Source organism: Prionailurus bengalensis, chromosome D1 (assembly GCF_016509475.1).
Source record: "Prionailurus bengalensis isolate Pbe53 chromosome D1, Fcat_Pben_1.1_paternal_pri, whole genome shotgun sequence".
In the NCBI taxonomy this organism is placed as follows: Eukaryota; Metazoa; Chordata; class Mammalia; order Carnivora; family Felidae; genus Prionailurus; species Prionailurus bengalensis.
Window position 1 is genome coordinate 104,922,390 of NC_057346.1, and position 17,983 is coordinate 104,940,372.

General features: G+C 39.4%; 1 protein-coding gene and 1 non-coding gene across 3 annotated transcripts; both read right to left on the reverse strand.

The window, feature by feature from the left end:
• Positions 1-1,360: 1,360 nt before the first annotated feature.
• On the reverse strand, positions 1,361-9,853 carry LOC122483827 (membrane-spanning 4-domains subfamily A member 4D-like). 2 transcript variants are annotated; one of them, XM_043581238.1, is made up of 7 exons: positions 9,261-9,853; positions 6,408-6,574; positions 5,933-6,067; positions 5,696-5,752; positions 4,976-5,107; positions 3,833-3,934; positions 1,361-3,369 (listed from the first exon to the last, which is right to left on the reverse strand). In XM_043581238.1, exons 2-7 carry the CDS (start codon positions 6,525-6,527, stop codon positions 3,280-3,282), a joined length of 636 nt encoding a protein of 211 aa, XP_043437173.1. In that variant the 5' UTR covers positions 6,528-6,574; positions 9,261-9,853; the 3' UTR covers positions 1,361-3,279. The 2 variants fall into 2 exon arrangements, with proteins under 2 accessions (XP_043437173.1, XP_043437172.1); XM_043581237.1 differs by having other exon boundaries at positions 6,408-6,577.
• Positions 9,854-10,337: 484 nt separating this feature from the next.
• LOC122484550 lies at positions 10,338-10,448 on the reverse strand. Its single transcript, XR_006297615.1, has one exon. It is a non-coding gene; the product is annotated as a U6 spliceosomal RNA (small nuclear RNA).
• Between the last annotated feature and the right edge of the window lie 7,535 nt (positions 10,449-17,983).

A 17,983-nucleotide genomic window follows, 5' to 3' on the forward strand; every position in this document is an offset into this window, starting at 1 on the left:
GCTGATGGGTAAAGTTGTTTGCATAATCAGAAAGTCAGAAAACAGGAATGTAGACAAGATCAGATGTGTCTACGTCACTGAAACTTTCTGCATTATCTTTAAAAATTTCCTAAAATATATGACGTTGAATATCTACCAGTGGAAAGAAAGGAAAAACTGTCTCTGCCTTGAGCCCACATTCTGTTCAGTCTCTGTCAGGTTCCACGGCTTTCTCTCTCAGAACATAGACAAAAGTACTTTCTGGTGCTCTGGATAATGGGGGAAAAAAAAGTTCTACCTACCTAGTGTTGTTCCACCACGCAAGTGTGGGAGCCTGTCGTCTTCTTAAGCTTATGTGTCTTGTATGTCTATCAAAGACTGTGCCAAGATGTAGGGGAGAGAAATCTATGCTCAGATCTCTGTGTTTCCTCATTTGCTATATTTCCACACCTAGAACTCTAGATAAGCAGTTTTGATGTACATCAATAAAATCGATATAAATCATGTTTTGTTGCTCAAAATTAGAAGCATTATCACCGTGGGGTGCCTGGTGGTCCAGTCAATGAAGTGTCTGACTTTGGCTCTGGTCATGATCTCACAGTTCATGGGTTTGAGCCCCATGTCGGGCTCTGTGCTGACAGCTCAGAGCCTGGAGCCTGCTTCAGATTCTGTGTCTCCCTCTCTCTCCTTCCCTCCCCTACTTGTGTTCTGTCTCTCTCTCAAAAATAAATAAATTTTTTTACAAGCATTAGCACCGTAATCCTCAATACCAATTTATAGTTTTTTTTTTTTTGCGCTCACTTTCTTCGCATTTCTTTCCATTAATCTGACAAAGACTATATTTTTTCTTTTAACTTACTAAATAAAATTCTTTCCTTTGGAGCAATTTCTAGGAAATTCACATTTTCAACAAACTTTTCTTGGTCTTTGTGTTAGCACCTTATTAACTCTAACTTCACTAAAATAAAATAAACATAAGCATAAGCAAAAACAAAAAATAATTATATTTCCAATGACACTTAAATTTATATCTAGCTAGCTATATCTATCTATCTATCTATCTATCTACCTATCTATCATCTATTTCAATGGCCAGGCTCAAGTATACCAAGCAAAGTATTAATATGTAACTGTATTACAGTAACATTACAGTAAAAATCAACAAAAATTATTAAACTTTCTTCAGCTTGACCAAGGGAAAAAGAGAGAAGACAAAAATTATCAATGTAAGGAATAAAAGAAGGGACATCACTGCAGAATCCAGAGGTATTCAAAGGATAATAAAGAAATACTGTGAATAAATTTAGGAAGTAAATTTGATATCTTGAAGGAAATGGAATAATTACTTGAAAGACACAAATTATGAACATTGACTCAGGAATAGATGATCTCCTTAGTTTAATATCTATTAAACAATTGAGTGTATAGACAAAAACCATTACAACAACAACAATAACAAAACCAACTCCATCATATATCGCTAATTCTACCAAATATTTAAGGGAAAAAAAGTTGGACGTAATCCCTTCTATGTTATGAGGTCAACATTGTTCCAATAACATAACAAGACAAAGATATAAGAACTATGTGGCAATAACTCTCAACATAGGTCCAGAAATCCACAGCAAAATGTTATCACATCAAATCCAAAAGTATATCAAAAGATACCACACCACAGCCAACAGAGTTTATTTCAGGAAGGCAACAGTGGTTTAACAAAAAAACCAATGCGTACAATTCATCATATTGACAGAATACATACAAAAACCCACGTGATCTTCTCAATATACAGGAAACGTGTCTGATGAAATTTATTTATTCATGATAAAGAAAAAACTCTCAAAAAACTAGGAAAAGATGTGGATTCCCATTATCTGGAAAAAGTCATATACAAAAACCTACAGTTACAACATACCCAGCAGTGAGATACTGACTACTTATTCCCCAATACTAGCGTATATGTGCTCACCACTCCTGTTCAACATCTACTGGAAGTCATAGCCAGGGTCATGTGGCAAGAAAAGAAGGACCTAAAGTTCGGAAAGTAAGAAATATAAATGTCCCTATTGAAGGTATCGTTGTTTATGTAAAAAATCCTACAGAATCTTTTAAAAAATCTAGAACTAGTTAATGAGTATAGCAGACTTTCCTTTCTGTGAAAAAACATTAAAAGAAGAGATAAGGTTTGCTTTGGATGTTTTTTCTACATTTTTTTTTGTTTGTTTCCATAGACTTAGTCTAGTGTTGAAGACAGTGTTAAGTTCCAGTAATATATTGTAGTTGACGAAATGCTATCAGATGTGGCAACAGCTAAGCCAGAATCACACAGTGAGTTGCCAGTTTCTGATCTTATTATAGGCGGTACAGGCAGAATTGCATTAAGCCATCTGCTAGCACTTCCTTAAATTGTGATTAGCCATATATTAAGAGAGGCCACATGTGTCTTTTGACTATAGATTACAAACTGATAGTGTTCCAGGCCTTTCCAAAAAGTCAAAATGTGATGATCACTATTCCCTTGCCACACAGTGTGTGGGTTACTTCAGGCTGAGTCAGGATCCACGACGCAAAGGAGAATAAGGACCTGCAGGGGCTCAATCACTGAAAAAGCAGAACCTGTGTGCAGAAAGTGTGTGTATTTCCCTATTTTCCAACATCTGTCACACTTTACTCATTGGGTTGCTTTTACAGGACCCTGAATTGAAAAGGCCATCACTGACTTCATGATGTATAATCGTAATGGGACAGAGAACACCAAAATGGAAAATAAAGGAAAATTATGGCTACTTCAAGGTTAAAGGATAAAAGCAGGGTTTATTTTAATTCATTTATGTCATAGAAAATTGTACATTTTAGGGAAAGTGTCAGGAAGCACATGATCTACCTAGCTGGCCTATTGCACAGCTCCCAGTATAGCATTAGCATTATAGTCCAAAGTGAAGGGCTTCTCAGAAATTGTGGGGATCAGCTGTTCTGGCACACATCCTCCAAGGCCAGACCAGAATCCCCAAATACCTACAACCTTTCTGGTGTGTTCCTTTTCTTCCTACCGCCAACGGTATGAGACGATGCCAGTGCCAATGTGGAGGGATCACATACTTCATTGATCATGTCCAAATGGAATCATAATTGAGGATAGAGTAGGGGGCCCCAGCAGAGTCAACATCAGCAAATCTATGACCTTGGATCCCCCTCCCCCCAGACACTTAAGACTCTATTTACTACATGATTACTGATTTACTTTTAATGATACAATTAGAGGAAGTCCAGGAATGGTTCAAAAGTTGGTATCTCCAACAACTAAGCATGTTGGAAAGCCACGTCATCATAATAATGATAAAGAGAGGCTACGGCAACTCCACAGTCATTGGAGGATAAATCGACAACCACCTGTGGAGGAAAAAAAACAACAACACAGTAGATGGCATTTCATGATATGATAAGACATTTCACTTGCCCCTGGTCCTAGTTCTCCTAATGTGCAGACCTTCTTTGGGGCCACTCTTTTTGACATGAACGTCTACGTCCAGCCAAGCAACCTTCCACTAATGCCCGGTCCAATCTTCTTCTTCTTCTTCTTTTTTTTTTTTTTTTAAGTTTATTCATTTATCTTGAGAGAGAGAGAGAATGAAAATCCCAGGCAAGCTCTGCCCTGTCAGTATCCGTGTCGGGCCAATCTTAACGCTGGCTGCTGTTAGTGGCAAAACAGAGTGCGAGGGACTCCAAACATGAAAGAGGGGCTTAAGAGTTTTTTACGGTTTGAACGGTTCAGTAAAACTTAAAGCGGTAAATGTACAAATGGTGGAGAATACCCTAAAACACATTCTGAGTCCTCGGGATAACAGAAACTCACTGAGGTCACATCACAGCAGACAGCACTGCATCCAAATGCAGACAGCAACACCGAGACGATGAGTCCCAGGATTATGAGGATCAGTTTCATAATCATAATCCCCTGCAAATTAAAATCATGCAGAGAGACAAGATTAAAGGCCTGAGAAAGAGAGGGCCTGCCGTGGACCGTGCACACTCTCCTTCATAACCCAGGGTAGGAAAATATCCCAGTCTGGCCCCACCTTCAGATAAAATCTGGGCAGAGATACCCGTAATGACTGTAATTTACAGACTCCCAAATTTGCAATTTCATTCCTTTATAATTTTCCCACAGATGAAGTGAGATCCCGTTATCCACTTTCTTCCTCGACATAACCCACTGATAGAAAGTCTGCTCATTCGCAAACCATGCTTTCTTGAGGTGTCTACAAATTGGAATGTTTTAAGATCCCTTTGTAGCTCATAGTGATTTTGATCATATGATCAGTAGATCAGTGTCGGTTTTGTTGAACGTACTTTCTTGAAAGGATCCTGGACTTTGTCTGTCATTGTGCTGAATGGACTCTACAACTAGACTCCTCTTTACCTTGATGAAGACAGCAATCACAATCATTGACTGAATTCATTGGCACCCATTCTGGTTTTATCTAAAGTAAGGGTTTTACTTAGCTTCACCTGATGTACTTAGATCCTAACATCACCAATAATGTGTAGTACAGAGATATTTATTCACTCAGGGTCAAGGCCCTGACCATCTTTCTTCAGGTGATTTGTCAGTTTTAAGCTATGCCCTATTACCCACTTGTGTTTTTTGTTTTTGTTTTCAAATTTTTGTTAAGCTTATTTTATTATTTATTTTGAGAGAAAGAGCATGAGTTGGGGAGGGCCAGAGAGAGAGGGAGAGAGAGAGAGAGAGAGAGAGAGAGAGAGAATTCCAAGCAGGCTACACACTGTCAGTGAGGAGCCCAACGTGGGACTGGAACCCACGACCCATAGGATCATGACCTGAGCCAAAGTCAGACACTTCACTGGCTGAGCCACCCAGGTGCCACACGCCCCTCCCCCCTTGCTCCCTTGGGATGAAAATGACATCTGCAAGGAATTTTATATATGTGGATAGATATCAGGAGATATTTTTTCCAGTAGGTCTTTCAATACTTACAATTAAGAAATAACGAGCTAAAACTGTTTCTGATAAGTAGTGACTGGAGACTTCTGTTCTGATTGCAAGGATTATTAGCGACACTCCAGCCAATATGGCAGCCAGCGTGTTCGTTCCAAGGCTGCTACAGATCTGAAAGAGAATCAGAAACGGAGTCCCTGTTCTTACCCTCTTGACTCTGGCAAATGATTGTACATATGTATGCATTATATTTAAAATGTAAGTAAAATTGGAATTCATCAAAATTATGCCCAGGGTTGTTACCCACTATTGGATAATTTCTCATCTGAGCCAGACAGAGACAGCATGACCTATGGGGGAATAGGGAAGGAATCATTCTGGAATCTTAACTCAAGGCAAAGAAAAACCTGGGAATCTGAGACAGCTTGATCATTATGGAAACAAAGGTTGATTTAACATTTTTTTAATGTTTATTTATTAATGAGAGAAAGAGAGCATAAGCAGAGAAGGGGAGGGGCAGAGAGAGTGGGAGGAGCAGAGAGAGAGGGAGACACAAAATCTCCCTGCAGCAGGCTCCAGGCTCTGTCTGAGCTGTCAGCACAGAGCCCAATCAATGCAGGGCTCAAAATCACAAACCTGAGATCATGACCTGAGCTGAAGTTGGATGCTTAACCAACTGACCTACCCAGGCACCCCAGGAAATGAAGGCTGATTTATGCTATGCCTCTTTTAATTTTCTGAAATTGTAGGTAAACGCACCATTTTTTTTGTTGTTTTCTTTCCAGACGCAATAGACATAGTTCCAGATAAAATTAACTGTACAAAGATAAAGTTCAATGAGTTAGTCTGTGAATGTATTCTCATTCTATAGTATTTTTTCCTAACACCAAATATTTCTCAATACTTTCCCCTAAATTTTGTGCTGATAGATAACTATTAAGGATTTTACGGAAGTTCTAAGTAATACAGAAATCAAAGTGATTCCAATTTACTTACAAAGATTGGTCCCAAAAGGAAAATGAAGGTATATACCGTGTTCTCTAGGAATAGATGTAGTTTGTGGAATGAAAGAAAGACCTTTACCATGATCCACAGGCAAATATTCATTAGGCCAATCATGATCTGGCTCACCTAGAAAGTGAGAAAGTACCTTCGAGTTAGGAGGAATTTGCTTTACTCTTTGAATTACTTGCCCCGCATTTGGAGGTTGTAAATGACTCAGGACTACTTTCATTTGGGGATTCCATGATCGGTACCTAAATTTACATTCAGTGTTCCCAAATATAAAACACTTTGGTGATTTGGCTAAATGGTATATGCGGTCCCTTATTTAAAAGTCCCATAGTCCTCTCGATATAGGAATCACTGTGACCACTCCACACTTTTAGGTAATCATGTGGCTTTGGCCCAGAGTGAATTTAGGAGAATGTGAGCCACCTCAGAATCCTTAGATGACCTTCACTGTACTTACCCCAAGAATAACTGGCTCCCCTTTTAGGAAATTCTGCAGATTGCTCTGTGCCTCCTGAGGGAGAGGCATTGGCCCCGACTGGCCCAGGTAGATGGCTGGATCTCTTCGTTGAAGATCCATAGTTGTGTCCCTTGGTACCGTTGTTCTTCACAACCCTGTTGCTCACCCCGCTGGGGGTGTCGAGTCACAACACAAGTGAAGCATGTGTTGGCCAGAAAGATCAGGTAAAAGGATTAGTCTCTTTGATTCCATGCGCTAGTTAACGCACATAAATATTTTAAAGTAAAAGACAGGTATGGTGCTAAATGTAAGAAATTAGGACACTTGTAATTGTTTCAGTTCTCAAGGGTGGGAAATCTGACACTTATTAAGTATTTAACGATGTACCTCAGGCAGTTCAGATTGACATACTCTCTATTATATTGAGTTTCAGGAAGGCTGTGTAACGTACGCTTACATTATAGGAAGCTGAGAATCTTAGCTTGGGTGCATGTGTCTTATGGGTCCTCTGTCTTGAAACAAGGTTGGCCATCTCAGCCCTGAAGCTGAAAATACATATCGCCCACTAGTCCTGGTATTCCGGCCCCATGGAGAGACGATATTTGTTACTTTGATTCCTTATTTTGCTGTGCAGAATTCTTTCATTTACACCTCTGTTCCCAGGTAGTATCTGACAGAGCTATTATTGCTTGGTCTCTGGGTTCAGGAAGTTCTTTCTGAAGTTTGAGAACACACGGCATTTGACTCAAGAAGCCACAATGCAGCATGCGTGTTCTTAGACTCCGAGCTGGCTTCCTCTTCCTACCTCTAAGTCGCCATACAAACTAGGCACAACTCACAGAAAGTCCGGAAGGGACCATATGGCTCCGCACTGGCATAGCCAGCTAAGTGGCTTGGAACCGTGTCTGCCTAAGCCCAAATCCTCGCTTTTCCACTCGTGATCTGCTTACAGAAATGCTAAGCAAAAATGCTCACGTTCGGAAGGCTTTCCTTCTCTGACACCAAGAAATCTTTCTTTATTTGAACACAGGGACCATCATGAGTATAAACAAAAAATAGTATCATCTTTGCTATCTTCATCATGATGGCAATGGATACTCTGTCTTGTGTACAGATCTTTTTGAAATGAGATCATGGGAATCTTGGTATATGGTCCATGCAGCCACAATTTCATGTCACCTCTAGAATTCACTATAAAAAATTTTAGCTGCATGGTATACAGGTGTGTTCAAACTTATCAGGAAAATATATCAAAACAGTAGTGATAAAACCGATATTTCTCCTACCTATCTTTATTAAGTTCTATAAAATCTGATGGTTCTTTTACAGAAATTAATGCCTTTTATTCTTAGGAGATTGACCAAGAAAAAAAAAAACCACTATAAAGTTGGCTCTTGAATGGCACAGTTTTGAGCCACACAGATCCACTTAAATGTGGATTTTTACAGTACAGTACTGTAAGTGTATTTTCTATTCCTTATGATTTTCTTAGTAACATTTCCCTTAGTTTACTTTACTGTAAGAATGTAGTACATAGTACATGTAACATAAAATATATTTGTTAATTGACTGTTTATGTTATTGGTAAGGCTTCCATTCAACACTAGGCTTTAAACAGTTGAGTTTGGGGAGATTTTCTACTATTGGGGGGGCATCCTGAATAATTACTTTCAAATGGAAAATCGATGGGGAAAAGCCACGCACAAAGAAAACTAGTATTTAGGCATTAGATCTGCCTAAGGATCCAAGTGGAAATAGAAGTATTTGTGTTTAATGCAGACCAATAATCTTTTATATAGAATTGTTCCATGATATTCTGACTTTATTCCTACCCTTGTTTCAATGGGTGTTCAATGAACACCGTCTTCTCACACTGATCATCTCTGTTGTTATTACCAACAGAGTATCTATGTTAGGTATGGAAATAAATGTGTATTTTTTCTTACATCTTGGAACATTATAAATAGTATGGTACTGTCTTCACTAATTTGCTTTTTACAAAAGCTTTAATCCTGTTCCTTATTATTAATCATATCTGAAGCAAAAATATGTTTCTCTGAACAGACTGTGACTCACTGTTCATGATGGTAAAGTCAACATTTTAAAAAATATTTTTTCAATGATTCCTGATTTACAAAACAGTCTTTAGAACTGATTGCCCACTCAATGTCATATACTTCTTCTCAGCAAGAGTAAAGATTATAAGATCATTCCAGATCAAGAATGTCTCCTTTTTGGATCAAAGTTCTTTTATTCAGAAAAAATATCAGAAGTAATCATTTGTTACAAAAAATTGGATAATGCAGCATGAAAAGAACTAGCGAGCTAGACTTGGGCAACACTGGAAAAGTACTCTGTGTTGCAAATTCTAGATAGAATATGATTTTTAGACCACTTGTTTTCTCTCTTTTGAAAATGATTACATGGCTGAGATAATTTCAAAGCACAATCTGAAAAGGTTCTATGGGTCTTTAAAATTATAACATTAAGGAACCCCCGGGTGGCTCAGTCAGTTAAGTGTCTGACTTCAGCTCAAGGTCACGATCTCATGGTTTGTGAGTTCGATTCCCACATCAGGCTCTGTGCTCTCAGCACAGAACCTGCTTTGGATCCTCTGTCCGCTCTCTCTCTGCCCCTCCCCCTCACATGCACTTGTGTTCTCTCTCTCAAAAATAAACATTAAAAAAATTAAAAATAAAATTGCACCATTAAGTTTGCTACTAGAAAGGCAAGCATTTTTTTTTTTTATGGGAAAAAAATCCCCTTAGACATTTATGTCCTTCTCAGATAACTAGTGCCCCCTTACAGGCCAATGGAATAGCCACTAAATAAGAATAAAAGAAAAATACATACCTCTGTCCCCAAACTGCATTGCGTCTTAACTAGATATCCGTACAGGACCTGGAAACATCAGTCCAAAGAGTCAGTCTCAGAGTCTTTCCAAGGAAGTTCCCCAGAGCATCAAGCAGTATATGCTCTGTGTCCCTATCAGGGACTATAAGCTGTGGGAATTTGGTAGACGTAGGTTTTCCTCAACAAGACATAACTCCCTGTTGTATGAAGAGATAATGAAGCCTCACCCTAAAAGGCGTCTTTCTGTGCTGTATTTCTTGCAGATGGGTTTCTCTGATGGGGTAAATTGCATCATGTTGACAGAGATAATCCTTTATCTCTGCTGTTCAGATAGCCACAGTTTTGAGTGCCAAAGCTTTGCACACTCTTTTCTCATTGTGAGGGCAAATCTCAATTCGTATTTACCCACCCCCTCCCAAAGACCTTTTGAAAGAAGCATGTGCTCTCTGTTTGGGGCGATATTTTGATTTACAATTAAATAAATCTTAATTTGTCCATAGAAGTCCTCACCTTGGATAAAAAATGTGAGATTTTTCCATAAATATGGGATTTTTACCCTCTTTGCTTCCAGATTATACTTTGTATGTTTGGTTAACAATGATAGTTCTTCTATAGTGACTTTAGCTTTCTTACTCCCATTTCTACTGCCTGACAAATTATTATAGGAAAATAGCACTCAATATTTATAGAGCCTAAGCCAGGAAATCCAGAGATGGGAGTAATGTGCTATTTGCCCATATCTCTGGAATTATATTATCCAAAAATATAAGGGAGCTTTTGCATATTTTATAGCCTTGGCTAAATTATCCTTTAACTTAGAAAGAAGAAATATGGCATCCTTTCGACTCTATGGTTTCTCTGGGTTCTTGCATGGGACTTGCCCATGGGTTCCCATCATGAATGATGGAGAATCTCACTGTTCCTCACCACCACCCTGCTTCCTGCAAGGCATAAGCATTTGAGGTAAAGCTTCTAAGGGGAAGAAAAGATGCTCTTTTCCTATCCTTGGGTCTGGCAACAGCTGTATAAAAGAGTTAAGGGTCACTGTTCTTGTTAGCTTCTGTTTTGAATCCATCAAAAGGAATGCTCTGCCTTTTCTTCATGAATTTGCACATCATTCTTGTGCAGTGGTCATACTAATCTTCTGTATATGGTTTCAATTTTAGTACCTGTGCTGCTGAAGTGAGCTTTGCTCTGCCTTTTCTTAACCTGAAGATTTTTCAATATATTCTTAATTTGCTGAAAAGCTCTATTATGAAAGGAGTTCAACCTCTTTCAACAGCTGTTTTTCCACCTGTTGTAATGACCATACGGTTTCTCTCCTTTATGCTGTATTCAAAGGTGTAAAAAGATCTTATGCACCTGGCATAAACCAGTTTGGTTATGAAGTATCTTTTTTATACATATTTCTGGGTTTAATTTATTAATATTGGTAAGGATATATGGGTCTAAGCTCATGTAAATATATCCATATTTTATTTTCCTATGATATTTTAAATCCTTTTGGGGGGGGTGGGAGAGCTGGTTAGTGCTTGCCTCAAAAATAACCTCTAAAGTGCCTGCCTTCGGCTAAGGTCACGATCTTATGGTCTGTGGGTTCAAGCCCTACATCGGGCTATCTGCTGTCAGCACAGAATCTGTTTCAGATACTCTGTCCCCCCACCCCTCTCTGCCACTCCCCCACTTGTGTGCTCTCTTTCCCTCTGAAAAATAAACATTTTTTAAAAAGCTCTATAGGTTTTCTTCCTCTTCTATTTTCAGAAAGGATTTGTGTAATATTGGTATTATTTCTTCGTTGAACGTTTGATAGAACTCAGGAGCAAAGCCATCTCCCCCCAGTCTTCTCTGTGTGACAAGCCTTTCAATTACGAATTCAGTTTCTTTTCATGATACAGATCTATTTGTATTAATCGGGGTTCTCTAGAGAAGCAGAACCAATAGGATGCACTGATATGGCAATGACATTTATTATAAAGACTTGGCATGGGTGATTATGGAAGCTGAGAAGTCCCAACTTCCACAATCGGCTAATTGGAGCCCAGAGAGCCAATGTATAATTTGGGTCCAAGTCCAAAGACCCAGGAAACTGGGGAGCCTACTACAAGGTAAGATGTTAAGGACAGGGTTTATTTTTAATTATTTATAGTTCATTGCTATTTATATTCTGTCGAGAAAGCATCAGAAAAATCACACTCTGGCACAGATGGCCTATTGCATAATTCCAAATAGCATTCACAGTGTGGTCTGAAGTGAATGACTTTCCAGAAATTGTACGGATCAGTGGTCCTGAGACATGCTCTGCAGGAGCAGACCAGTGTCTTAAATCCCCAACAGACTTCCAACAGTCTCTTTCTTCTTGTTAAGAAGGCTCTGACATGATGACAGTCCTGATGGCATAAGCATGTATACTTAATTTTTTATGTTCAATGGTCATACACTGATGGAAAGAGCAGGTGACTATAACAAAGTCAGCTTTAACAAACCTGTGACCCCCATATTTCTGAGGACACCTTAGGCCCTCTTTGCTATGGAGACGTGGATATATTTTCAAGAACACAAACTAGAACAAATCCAAGACTTGCTCATTGAAGAGATAAATGAAACAACTTAAGTGGGTTGGGAAGCCACATCATCATAATCATGATATGGAGATGTTATAGAGGGTCCATGCTCACTGGAAGACAAGTCAACTGCCATCTGTGGAGAAATCAAGACATACAACAGAGGAGCATATGGTATGTCTTTTGCCCGTGGCCTTAGGTCTCCCAATGTCCTGTGGATCCTTCTTTGGGTTACTTTTGTCTTGTTCTGATACAAACACCTACACCTACCTAGACACCTCCTCAATGTGTACCCAGTCTAATCTTATGCACGAGGATCCTAGGGACAAAACAACACGAGGGGCTTCTCACACAGATGTGTAACATGACACAGGGGCTCAGGACTTTAATATGCTTTATATGGCTAACAACAATAAGGAGGTAAATATAAAAATGGCAGAGAATGTCCCAGAAAACATTCCAAGTCCTCTGGACCACAGACCTTCACTGAGACCACATCATAGTGACAGCCCTGGTAACTAGATGCAGATGCCCCCAGATGGCAAGTTCAAGCACAAAGGGGATGAGCCTTAGAATAATAATCCCCTGCCAATTAAAATCCTGCATAGAAAAAGGTTACGGGGGGCACCTGGGTCACTCAGTTGGCTGAGTGTCCAACTCTTGATTTCGGCTCAGGTCATGATCTCACGGTTCACGAGTGTGAGCCCCGCATTGGGCTCTGTGCTGACGGCATGGAGCCTGCTTGGGATTCTCTCTCTCTCCCTCTCTCCCCACCCCTCCCTTGCTCGTGCTCTTTCAAAATAAATAAATTTTAAAAAAAATTAAAAAGAAGAAAAAGTTTACAGGATTGAGCAAAATAAGCTTTGCCATTGACCGTGCTTGCTCTCATTCATAAATGATTGACCTACTCTCATCAGTGATAAAATGTCCCACCCTGACTTCCTCTACAGAGCAAACTTAAGTGACTATGCAGCATAATTAACCACTATATCATACAGACACTCAAATTTGTAGTTACACTCACACAGTGACACGAGCTCCTATTATTTGTTCTTCCTGACATCACTAACATGAAAGAAAGCCTGTTGATTTGCAAAGATTGCTTTATTGAAGCTTATGTAATTTGGAGTATCTTAACCCTTTTTAACTTCATAGTAATCTTGACTATGTCCTCAGTGTATCAGGGCAGCATAGGCTCCATGTGATGTCTGTAGAGAGAATCGTGGGTTTTGTCCATCATTGTTCTGAAAGGAACAAAACATCTAGACTTTTCATTGTTTACCTTCCAGGGACAGGCATCAAATTCACTGAATGAATTCATTGACATTCATTCTGCTCTCGCCTAAAAAAAGGTTTTAGTTAGCTTTACCTGGTACGCATGGCTTCGCATGACCAATAACTTAGAGCACAGAGAAATTTATTCATTCAGGGTCAAGGCCCTGATTTTCTTACTTCAAGTGGCCTTTCAGTGATAATCTGTGCATTTCTGCCACCTGCATTGAGAATACATTCTGGAAGTCATTTTGTGTATGTGGAAAAATACCAGGAAATTATTTCACTGGACCAGGAAATCCTTATAACAATGAGCAAATCATCTAATATGTTTTGCATGTCATCAATGAACCTGCCCAAACTGGCAGCAAAGACTATGAGCCATACTCCTGTTAATATGGCATTCACAGTGTTCATCCTAGGCTGACATATATCTGAAAGAGATTCCGAAAGCACATTCTTATTTCACATTCTTTAAACTGACAAATGATTACACATGTGTGCCCTACATTTAAAATAGAACTAAGCACCGTGAGTTGAAATTATGAAAAGTTATGGAAGAATTTGCTATCCTCCACTATGGAATTTTTCCTGTATAAGGAAGAAAAGAATTCTAGGGAGTTTGGGGGGAAAGAATCATTCTGGAACCTCAACTCAGTGCAAAGAGACACCTGAGAAGTTGAGACAGCTTGGTCTTTTTGGAAACATAGATTGACCTATTCTGTGACTCTTAATTTTCCAAAACCATAGAGGAACTAGTCATCTTTTTTTTTCTTTTTTCTTTTTGTAATTTTCTTTCCCGACATAATAGACAGAGTTCTAGATATAATTAACTTCATATAAGAATAGAGTGAAGCGAGTCAGTCTATGAACATATCATCTGTAGTCTTCTCTCCTAGCATTGAATGGTTCTTAATTCTCAATAGGCTTCCCCAAATTCTGTGCTCAAAAACATCAACACATGAAACAGATATTAAGAATATGTACATAGTCTAACTGCTAGAAAAATCGAAGTGATTACAAAGATTGGTTCCCCAAGGAAAATGGAGGAATTTTCAATTGCAGGCATAGAGGCAGAACACAGAAAAGGAGGCTTTGGCCATAATGCACATGCAAATGATCATCAAGCCAATCATGATTTGGCTCAACCAGCAAATGAGAAAGTGCCTCTGAGTTAGGAGAAATAAACTTGACTCTTTGCAAATTAATTGCCTCCTGTTTGAAGGAGCTCCTATAATTTGGAGAAATCTTTGTGTAAGCGTCTAAATTTTAAATTCAGAGCTCTCAAACCCAGGACGTTTTGGAGACTGGACTAAATGGTAGATGCAGCCTCTTATTGATGATGCCCCCATTGTCCTCTGGATACGGGAATGACTGTGATCACTCCACACTCTTGTCTTAGGTCTTCCTGTAACTTTGACCTACAGCTAATTTAGGGGAACATGAACCACCCCAGAACGACTGGCTCCCCCGTAGGAAATTCTGCAGATTGGTCTGTGCCTCCTGAGGGAAAGGCATTGGCCCCGACTGGCCTTGGTAGGTGTCTGGATTTCCTCCTCGAACATCCATAGTTGTGTCCCCTGATACTATTGTTCTTTACAACCTGGCACTTCCCTTGCTGACAGAGGGTGTGTTGGCCAGGAAGATCAGACAGAAGGACGAATCTTTACGATTCCATACGCAATTCCCACCCATAAAGCTTCAAAGTAAAACATGGGCGCTATGCCAAATGAAAGACATTAGACAATGGAACTGTTTTAAATCTTGAGCAGGAAAGACATGATATTAGTACGCGTTTAACATTGTGTCTTGGCTACTGAAGAATGTTGTGACCTCTGTCTTATTAAGGAGAGTTAGAAAGGCTAGTAAGTAACATAATAAGTAATGTCAAATCACTCTGAGAGGAAACAGAAGGTCCTAGCCTGTAAGCTTGCTCCATTTGGATACTTTGTCTTAAAATATGTTGAACCCCATCAATGAGGCTGAAATGAAACGTTAACCATTAGTTTTGGTGTTCCTGCCCCACAAAGATGTTTTTACCGGAGCTCCAACTCCAGTTCTAGAGTGCACTATAAAAATTTTGTGAAGCATGCTATATGAAGAAAATACCTAGAAACAATAAAGGAAAACAAATATTTTTTCTGACTCAATTACGTACTGTAAAACCTATTCATCCTTTTATAGAAATTTAATGCCTTTTTTTTCCCAGGAGAATAACCAAGGGGGGAAAAAAATCACTGTTATTATTTTCAATGAGAAGAATAAGTAGGAAAGACAAGGCATAAACTCATAGAAGTTAGTATTTAGATGCTGATTTTTTTTTTTTACTTTTTTATGTTTATTAATTTTTGAGAGGGAGAGACAGAGCGTGAGCAAACGAGGTGCTGAGAGACAGGGAGACACAGAATTCGAAGCAGGCTCCAGGCTCTGAGCTCTCAGCACAGAGCCTGATGCAGGGCTTGAACCCACGGACTGGGAGACCATGACCTGAGCTGAAGTCGGCTGCTTAACCAACTGAGCCACCCAGGTGTCCCTAGATACTGAATTTGTAAAAGGACTCAGGTGGCATTGTGTTTAATGCAGGCTAATAATCTGATAAGAATTATCCCATGATTTTCTGGCTTTATTCCAATTCTTAGCAATGACAGTTCCTGCACTCTGTCTTCCCATACTCAAAATGTATTTTGTGGGGCACCTGGGTGTCAGTTGAGCGTCCAACTCTTGATTTCAGCTCAGGTCATGATCCGTGAGACTGAGCCACTCGTGGGGCTCTGCATTGACTGTGGAGCCTGCTTGGGATTTTCTCTCTCTCTCTCTCTCTCTCTCTGCCCTTTTCCCACCATCCCTCACTAAAATTTTTTAAAAAGTGAAAAAAAGACAAAAAATGCATTTGTGTTTATTCTGTGTGTTGTTAGGAAAAAGCGTATTTTTCTTATATCTTCATAATACTATAATTAGCTCAAAAGTTTTGTCACTCCTCTCTCATGTCTCTCTGGACAAATTGTGACTCATTTTTCACGATGAAAAAATGGTATTTTACCATTTTTCTTTTGTTGACCCCTGACTGACAAAACACACCCTTTGGAAGCGAGAGCCTTTTTGCGCAATATCCTACTTCTCAACAAGAATAAGGAACACTTATGGGGCACCTGGATGGCTCAGTCAGTTGAGCATCTGACTTTGGCTCAGGTCATGATCTCACTGCTCGCGGGCTCAAGCCCCGCCTCGGGCTCTGTGCTGACAGCTCAGAGTCTGGAGCCTGCTTCAAATTGTGTCTCCCTCTCTCTGCCCCTCTCCCATGCATTCTCTGTCTCTGTCTCTGTCTCTGTCTCTCTCTCTTTCAAAAATAAATAAATATTAAAAAAAAGAATAATGAACACCTAGAGAATATAATTCCATACCAAGTACACCTTCTTCATGGATCACAGTACTTACCCTGATTAAAAAAAAAAAAATCCTTATTATTTGTTATGTAAAATTGGATAAAACAGCACCAAGGAAACTAGCTAGCCAGTCTTGGGGACCAAAATACTCCGTGTTGCACATTCTGGACAGAATATGGGTTTTAGGAGAATTATTTCCTGACCTTCGCAAATGATCCCCACTATTGAGATCATTTCACAGCACAGCTTGGAAGTGCTCTAAGGGCTTATGAAATTGCAACATTAAATTTGCAGCCAGAGAGTTGGGTAATTTTTTTTATGGAAAAAGAAATGCCCTTAGACAATGATGACCTTCTCCAATAATTAGTGCCGTTACCTAACAAAGAGCTTTTATAAGATTAATTTCGCCTACATTTTCCTTGCATGGGACAACTCAAGGAAAACTTACATGAGCCTTAGGCACCAGCACAGCCTGAGCAAGCCATCTAAGAATCTAAGAGAAAAGCCACCATATGTAAGAAAATAGGAGAAACACATACCTGTGTCCCCAAACATCATTCAATCTTAACTAGATGTTAGTGCAAGACTAGGGAACATCATTTTATGAGAATCTATTTCTAAACCTTTCCCAGGAGGTTCCCTGAACACAGCAAGCGAATGTATGAGCTGATCCCTCCCAGGTACTTTATTTTTTTTAATGTGTATTTATTTATTTTGAAGGGGGAGGGGTAGAAAGAGGAGAGAAACTTCCAAGCAGGCATGGAGCTCGACTTGGGGCTTGAACCCACGACCCTGGGATCACGACCTGAGCCGAAACCAAGAGTTGGATACTTAACCGACTGATCCACCCAGGCACTCCACATAATTGATTTGTAGTTAATTTATTTATTTTTTTTTAATTTTCAATGTTTATTTGAGAGAGAGAGAGAGAGACAGAATGTGAGCGGGGGAGGGGCAGACAGAGAGGGAGACACAATCTGAAGCAGGCTCTAGGCTCTGAGCTGTCAGCACAGAGCCCTACACGGGGCCCAAACTCACGAACTGTGAGATCACGACCTGAGCTGAAGTTGGACTCCTAACCGACTGAGCCACCCAGGTGCCCCAGATCTGTAGTTTAAACATACAGTTTTTTTTTATAGGTCAATTACACATTAGTAGAGTGGTGGTAAGCATCTGAGCTCTTGTTTTTTATTTCTATAAAGGTAAAAAGTGTATGAATTCAAAAAGGAAAATGCTAGATTTTCCCTCCAATTTAGATATATAATTGGGCAGATACATATATTGTCCTTCCCTTGAAGTGTGCCATAGGGAATCGAACCCTCACTGTAGTGCTGAGAGTTCAGTGAAGACTATTGCAAAAAAGAGTTGTAGGATGTGTCGTATGGAAGCATTGAGTCACTAAATTCTACACCTGAAACTAACATTACACTGTGTGTTAACTAACTGGAATTTAAATAAAATCTTAAAAAGAAAGAGTGAAAAGATGAAAAGGTTCTGAGGGTCTGAT

Coding starts and splice junctions, on each gene's coding strand:
- LOC122483827 (XM_043581238.1), bottom strand. CDS start 6,527: ATGGATCTTCAACGAAGAGATCCAGCCATCTACCTGGGCCAGTCGGGG. Junction 6,068..6,407: donor GGGAGCCAGTTATTCTTGGG/GTAAGTACAGTG, acceptor CTCACTTTCTAG/GTGAGCCAGATCATGATTGG. Junction 5,108..5,695: donor AGAAAACAACAAAAAAAATG/GTGCGTTTACCT, acceptor ATTCTCTTTCAG/ATCTGTAGCAGCCTTGGAAC.